Source organism: Myotis brandtii, unplaced genomic scaffold, assembly GCF_000412655.1.
Source record: "Myotis brandtii unplaced genomic scaffold, ASM41265v1 scaffold58, whole genome shotgun sequence".
Taxonomy (NCBI): domain Eukaryota; kingdom Metazoa; phylum Chordata; class Mammalia; order Chiroptera; family Vespertilionidae; genus Myotis; species Myotis brandtii.
In genome coordinates this window covers 1,523,676-1,531,622 of record NW_005370176.1, presented here as the reverse complement: position 1 = coordinate 1,531,622, position 7,947 = coordinate 1,523,676, and the positions used below count along the sequence as shown (strand labels likewise).

Sequence of the window (7,947 nt, the reverse complement as noted above, 5' to 3'; positions counted from 1 at the left end):
GCCTTGAGTGTGACAGGGGGTGGTGCCCCAACCCCCCAATCGGCCCTACCCTGAGCGTGACTGAGGGGGGCATTGCAACCTCCTGATCCGCCCTGCTCTGTGCATGACGGGGCGGCGCCCCAACTCCCCAATCGGCCCTGCTCTGAGCCTGACCAGGGGCTGCACTTAGGGATTGGGCCTGCCCTCTGCCACCTGGGAGCAGGCCTAAGCCAGCAGGTCGTTATCTCCCGAGGGGTCCCAGACTGCGAGAGGGCAGAGGCCGGGCTGGGGGACCCCCCTCCCCCCGCCCCCCGAGTGCACAAATTTTTGTGCACCGGGCCTCTAGTATATAATAAAAGGCTAATATGCAAATTGACCCAACAGCAGAACAATCGGTCACTATGATGCGCACTGACCACCAGGGGCAGATGCTCAACGCAGGAGCTGCGCCCTGGTGGTCAGAGCACTCCCACAGGGGGAGTGCCACTCAGCCAGAAGCTGGGCTTATGGTTGGCGAGCTCAGTGGCAGTGGCAGGAGCCTCTCCTGCCTTCAAGACAGCGCTGAGGATATCTGACTGCCAGCTCCCTACAGGTAGTGGGCCTAAGCCATCAATTGGACTTCCCTTGAGGGCTCCCAGACTGAGAGAGGGCTCAAGCCAGGCTGAGGACCACTCTATCCACTGAGCCAAACCGGTTAGGGCCCTTCTACCTTTCTTTAATCATAATCATTAACTTCCTGCTTCAATTATCTCAAGATGGAAGTCTCTCATATCAGTATCAGTTGACCAGACCTCTCTTCTGAGCTCCACAATTGAACATCTAACATGTGGCCTTCCTCCAAACAGGTTTTATTACTATGTGGTATTACTTGAAGATAGCAAATAAATGTAATAAAGCCATTATATTACTATGAAGAATTTGTTCAGGAATCTTCCCTTTGAGAGGCAGAAGTGAGCCCCTCTCAAAGTGGTAGATCCAGGGAGATCAACTGAAGGCTACATAATCTACTCTTTTATTTTCCCTGAGGTTATAGGAATAAATTTCCTGCTTCTATTTCTATAGCTCCAACTTCTGCTCACTCACCCCATCTTTCTCTATATTTTATTTCTTCTCTTGTCTCCACTCTTTTCTCTGGATAAAAAAGTTTCGACTCATTATAAAAATAATTGTCCATCAATTAGTTAAGGAACATCATGCTTAACTAATATTTATAAATTCTTTATTTCAAAGATTTTATTATAAATGAGATAATAAAAATTACTCCCTGCTTTAATCATAAATTCATATATTCTATTTATGTCTCTATTTTTACAATATGGACTGTAATACTAAACACTGACTTTGTACAGTCAGTTAATTAGATTTACCTTTTCCAGCTTTTCAGCCACTTTTTCTTTATAATGTTGGAAAGCTTTACTCAGCTCTTCAGCATTATATAGTGCTTCATTCCTTTGTCGTTCAGCTCTAAAATTTAAAAAGGGATAATTAATAAAAGCAAAAGATGCCCTGCACTGAATAGTTAAGTTCCAAAGTAACCTATATTTAATTTTGAGGAATAATTAGAGAGAAACAGATTTCTCTGTACTAATGCCCTTGACCGGAATCGAACCCGGGACCCTTCAGTCCACAGGCCGACGCTCTATCCACTGAGCCAAACCGGTTTCGGCCCTATATTTAATTTTGAGGAATAATTAGAAAGAAACAGATTTCTCTGTACTAAAAAAAAAGAGTACTAAGCTTAAACTGCAAATAAAAAATGAAGATTAATAATTTCCTTACTATAAGATATCAATATAAAACATAAAATATAACAAAATATTTATAAACATACTTTAAATCATACATACATTCTTATGTGTTGGCAATATTTTCCCCTCAATCCAGAAGACAGACAAGAGAAGTAGCCTGAGGCTGTATGATAAATTGTCACTTCACTGCCTAATCTATTAAAAATACTCGGCAAATCCTATGACCTTTACAAAGATCAGGTAAATTTTCAAAAAGGTATTTCAAGAGACAGTAACTTTTATTTATGCAGATATAAGAATCTGAACAACAAAATCCAATCATTACCTAGAACTGTCTTAAGCCCAACCATGCTGCCTCACCTCCTAGCTGACCCTGACCTTTCATCATACTTCTCACACTGAATTGAGACTATTGGGCTGGAACTTGGTCAATTTCCTATCCACATCTAAAACTTTCCTAGCCCTGACCAAGTAGCTCAGTTGGTTAAGCACTGCCCCAATATGCCAAGGTTGTGGGTTTGATTCCTGGTCCGGGCACACATAAGAACCAACCAATGAATGTGTAAATAAGAAGAACAAACCCATGTTTCTCTCTCTCTCTTACTATCTCTAAAATCATTAAGTAAAATATTTAAAAAAAAACCACACAGAACTTTTCTATATTTAAACCCATTCTCATCATATTGTTTCCAGTGTAAGGGAAGTGTAGTGACTCTTCTTCAACATGATTTCCTTTACCAGTACTCTGGATCTTAGCTCTTTCCTTTGAGGAACTTACTCTGTCTTCTGTATTTTAGCCTCTTCTCTATTGGCTTACAAACTCAAGTGAAAGTATCCCTTATTTCCTAAATATGTGGTTCTTAAGTCTGGATAGCAACTGTGAATACTGGAGATGTCTATTTGGTTTCAAAGTTTCAGATAAAAAATAGCAAGTATTTAAACAATAAGAGATTTATCTGAACATCTAAGAAAATACATTCTATTAATTTGCAAAGCTAGAATTCAGAAAGGATAGGATAGCTATGTTTCTCACTTAACAAAACAAAACCCCCAGTTATTGTGCTTTTCCCATGTTATCCTTCCTTTCAAGCCAAAGTTATCCACTTTATAGATATCTACTCCTCTTTACCACCAATTATTTTTTAAAAGTCATAACATATTTCAGTCACACAGAACCGTCTGTATATATATTATATATGCATGTACTCACAACCCACACTTAATGAATCTTAAATCTGCTATTTTTGCTTCATGGAGATTTAGTTGCTTATTTATTTTTAATCCTTACCTCAGGACATGCTTTTACTGATTTGATTTTATTTTTGTTACTCCTCACTTGAGGATATTTTCCTGTTGATTTTTAGGGAGAGTGGAAGACAGAGAGAAAGACAGAGAGAAACATCAATGTGAGAGAAGACATTGATTGGTTGCCTCCTGCATGAGCCCCAACCTGGGCCAGGTAAGAGCCTGCAACCAAGGTACGTGCCAGTGACTGGAATTGAATCCGGGACCCTTTGGTCCTCAGGCCGACGGTCTATCCACTGAGCCAAACCGGCGAGGGCGCTTTTATTGATTTTAGAGAGAAGAAGGAAAAGGGAGAGAGGGAGAGAGGGAGAGAGGAAGAGGGAGAGAGAGAAACATCCATCAGTTGCTTTCTGCACTCACCTGATAGGATCGGACACACAACCTGCCCTGACCAGGAATTGAACGTGATCACCACCTTTTGGTGTATGGGACAACACTCCAATCAACTGAGCCACACAGGTCAGGGCAGACTTTTTTATTTTAAGCAAACAAAGACATTACAGAGTTGAGGTCCTGTCCCTGTGAGTCTTTTCAAAATCCCATTCCCCTGACTTCTTCCACAAAGGTAACCCTAGAATCACTTTGTTTTTTTAAATTACAAAACATTTTGGAAGAGTGTGGGGACAGAAGGGGGTCCTAATATATGGTGGCAAGAGAAGATTTGACTTTGGGTGGTGGGCACACGGTGCAATATACAGATCTTGTAACATAGAAACCCACACCTGAAACCTATATGTTCATGCTGACCAATGTCACTACAATAAATTTAATAAAAATAAATAAATAAAAGCACTAAGATGTAACATTAAAAAACATTTTGTATATTCATATGTTAACCTAAGCCCACAAATAGTACCTTATAATTTATCTAAGAGGCAGATTGTTTTCACATTTTAACTTCTCTAAGATTGATATGTATTTTACAATTGATGGTATCTCAGTTTCATGGTGATATTTTTTTCTTAGTGATTACTAAAATAATGGTATATCTTAAAATCTGTGTAATCTTACATTTAATAAAATATCAGTCTTTTTTCATGTTTTTATATTTTATACAAATGGCATCACACTGCCTGTATCCTACTGCAAATTGCAGTTCAATTCATTCAAGACCTATCTATATTCACCGATATGACTACAATTCATTTAAAAAAAACCTATTACATAATATTCCATGGTATAAAAATACTGTAATTTATTTACCCATTCCACAGTTGATAGACATTGAGGTTTTTTTCTCAGCTAATACAAACAACATTGCAGTGAACATCACAATGCATAGTTTCTTAGCAATATATGTGAGAGTTTCTTTAAGATAAATAACTAGGGGCAAAATTGCTAGATTTTTTCCAAAAATTATTTTAAAATTGAAGGTACTATAAAGGTGAACATTCAATTTTATTAAATCTTTTTTAAAATTTTCACAGGAGAATATTTAGAGAAAGTGGAAGAAAGGGGGGGGGGGGGGAGAGAGAGAGAGAGAGAGAGAGAGAGAGAGAGAGAGAGAGAGAAACATCGATGTTGGAGACACGCATGGATTGGTTGTCTCCTGCATGCACTCCAACCAGGGCTGGGGATCAAACCTGCAACCCAGGTATGTGCCCTTGACTAGGAATCAAACCCGAGACCCTTCTGTGTGCTGGCTGATGCTCTAACCATGCAGCCATATCAGCCAGGGTGTTTATTAAATCTTTTTCAACAATTTGTACAGCAGCTCTACCAATTTACATTCCCAAACAGAAATGTGTATGAGTTTCTGTTGTACCACACCCTCACCGACACTTAGAGAACCAGTAGAGAATATAAATTGTTGGGGTCTAGAGAGAGAGAGAGAGAGAGAGAGAAACATCGATGTTGGAGACACGCATGGATTGGTTGTCTCCTGCATGCACTCCAACCAGGGCTGGGGATCAAACCTGCAACCCAGGTATGTGCCCTTGACTAGGAATCAAACCTGAGACCCTTCTGTGTGCTGGCTGATGCTCTAACCATGCAGCCATATCAGCCAGGGTGTTTATTAAATCTTTTTCAACAATTTGTACAGCAGCTCTACCAATTTACATTCCCAAACAGAAATGTGTATGAGTTTCTGTTGTACCACACCCTCACCTACACTTAGAGAACCAGTAGAGAATAATCTGCAGTGACTGTGTCAAGCAGCAAAGATGGACTGGCTCCCGGCAATAAATAATAACTTATTTAAGCCTCCCAACAATCTAAAACTTGTCTAATTTTTATCATAAGTTCCTCAATGGTATATGAGGAAGAAAGCTTGTTTTAAATTTCCAAACATACATGACTTGGGAGATTATATTCCAACTTAACTGTACTGTGGTCTGAGAAGGAGATATGTGTGACATCAATCTTTTGGTGTTTATTGAAACTCATGTTTTCTGGCATAGTGAGGTAGGTAACAGATTATAAATGTTATAGAAGTGCTTGAAATAATATCATTTCTCAAATTGTTGGGTATAGGGTTCTAGATAAGCATCCATTAGATCAAGACTATTAATTGTCATTCAATTCTTCAACTTCTTACTTTTTTTTGTTTAATCTAATAATTCCTAGTAAATGTATAAAAATGTTCCCCATATAAGATTTATTCACTTCTACTTGAAATTTTATTTTCTTTATATATACTTGGACTAAATTATTAGATACATGTAAGTTTAGAATCTCTATAGCTTTTTCCTTAAGTGTTACTTAAACATAAATTTATCATATGAATTATTTTTAACTCTAGCAATGCTTGTTGCGTTTAAATCTATTCTGTGTGATTTTAATATAGCTATATCTACTTTGTTTTGGTGACTATTTGTCTGAGATATTTCTTTCCATCCCTCTGCTTTAAACTTTTCTGTGTTCATATGTTTTAAGTATGTCTTTTATAAACAGCATAAAGCTAAACAATCTCTGCCTTTATACTGGCTTTTTAATCCATTATAATGAATCTTTTGTACCCAAAAAATATCTTTGCAAAAGTTTAAATCTTTCAATTTCAGAATGCCAATATTTATTCTAACACTTCAAAAAGCTCCAAGAGTCTTCATGTCACATCTCTACCCAAAAATCTCAATTGCCTATTTATGCTTTTCAGGTTAAAATACAAATCCTTTGGCATAACACACAAAGCCATTTATAGTCTGGACCAAACCTGTTTTTCTTGCCTCATTTCCTATTACACCTACCCATTTACATATCCTATATAATAAAAGGGTAATATGCAAATTGACCCTAACAGCAGAACGACTGGGAATGACTGATCACTATGACACACACTGACCACCAGGGGGCAGACGCTCAATGCAGGAACTGCCCCCTGGTGGTCAGTGCGCTCCCACAGGGGGAGTTCTGCTCAGCCACAAGCCAGGCTGACGGCTGCCAGCACAGCGGTGGTGGCGTGAGCCTCTCCCGCCTCCTCAGCAGCACTAAGGATGTCCGACTGCAGCTTAGGCCTGCTCCCCGCTAACAAGCAGACATCCCCCGAGGGCTCCCAGGCTGCCAGAGGGATGTCTGACTGCCAGCTTAGGCCCGCTCCCTTGGTGGACATCCCCCAAGGAGGCCCAGACTGCGAGAGGGCACAAGCCGGGCTGAGGGACCCCTCCCGAGTGCACAAATTTTTGTACATCGGGCCTCTAGTAAGTATATAAAATTCCTCAATGTTCTTCAGCAATGATGTTCTTTTATATTTCTACTAGAGGCCCGGTGCAAAAAATTCGTGCACAGGTAGGGTCCCTAGGCCTGGCCGGCGATCAGGGCCTATCAGGTTTCCTGCTTCCCCACCTTCCCATCTCCTCCTTCCCTCACTGCCCATGCACTGCCACTGCACGGTTCCCCCACCTCCCTGCCTCTTCCTTCCCTCACTCCCTCAGTGCCCCGCTACCACCGCTGGTCACCCACTATATTCTGTGCCACCCCCTGGTGGTCAGCACACGTCATAGCGAGTGATCAAACTCCTGTTCTCCTGGTCGAACTCCTGAGGGGACACTTTGCATATTAGCCTTTTATATATATACACTAGTAGCTCGGTGCATGAAATTCATGCACATTGAAAGGGAATTAATTAGAGGAACATAATTTGGACTCACTATCTAATATCAATAATATGTGAGTGTGAGGCAGGCCGCGTTTCTGAAATTCAATGACATGAATTTTAGCTACTACTTTGCCAAAAAAATGGAATTTACAGATATCATTTAAAAGAGCATTCAGCTTAATATTAAAAACTCTGGCTACCAAATCAGGTCTGTTTTCAATTTTTTGCCAGCGTTGTAAATTGTTTGCAATATCTGCCCATTTGGGGTTGCATGTCATGGTTATGAATAAATTGGGCTTGCCATACCTTGTTACAATTGCCATAGCATCCTGATGTCACTGCTGCATATTTCTGGGACTACCCTCAAAAGATGATGGAAGTATTATCATTTTACCAATCAGCACATTGTCCTTTTCAGATCTAGTTATGAGATAATCCATCAAACCACTATATTTTTCAACTCTCAACCTAGATTGTTTGCTTTGATGAAATTAATCCGATTGGCCTCCATTTTTTAATACGAATCCACAATAAACTGTTGAGTTAATTTTCCTGCATTTAAAATAGGATTGAAAGTGTCCCACACAGAGAGATGAAATCCATAACACTGCATTTGTGTGACTCGTGTCCTTACATTTTGTCTAGTATTATTGTCGATGACACTGTTGTCTCTGAATCTTAATGCAATATCTTTTCCCCAGCCTTTTTCACCATGTGGAAAAAGAATAGGATATGTCATTGCATCTAACGTAGGAAACAGGATATTGATTTGTTTCATTTTAGTGGCATTTGGATTATTGGGATCTGGTTTACAATGAATGAGCAAGTCCCTTTCAAAAGGAGGTTCTCCATCTTCGTTTCTGAATATGACAGCAACCT

General features: G+C 39.7%; 1 protein-coding gene across 1 annotated transcript in view; it reads right to left on the bottom strand.

Moving 5' to 3' along the window:
* CCDC18 (coiled-coil domain containing 18) overlaps nucleotides 1–7,947 on the bottom strand; it is a 153,774-nt gene that overhangs the window by 113,335 nt on the left and 32,492 nt on the right. The window contains exon 8 of the mRNA XM_014550012.1: nucleotides 1,347–1,443. Within this exon, the coding sequence (XP_014405498.1) occupies nucleotides 1,347–1,443 (97 nt within the window). The remainder of the gene's footprint in view (nucleotides 1–1,346; nucleotides 1,444–7,947) is intronic.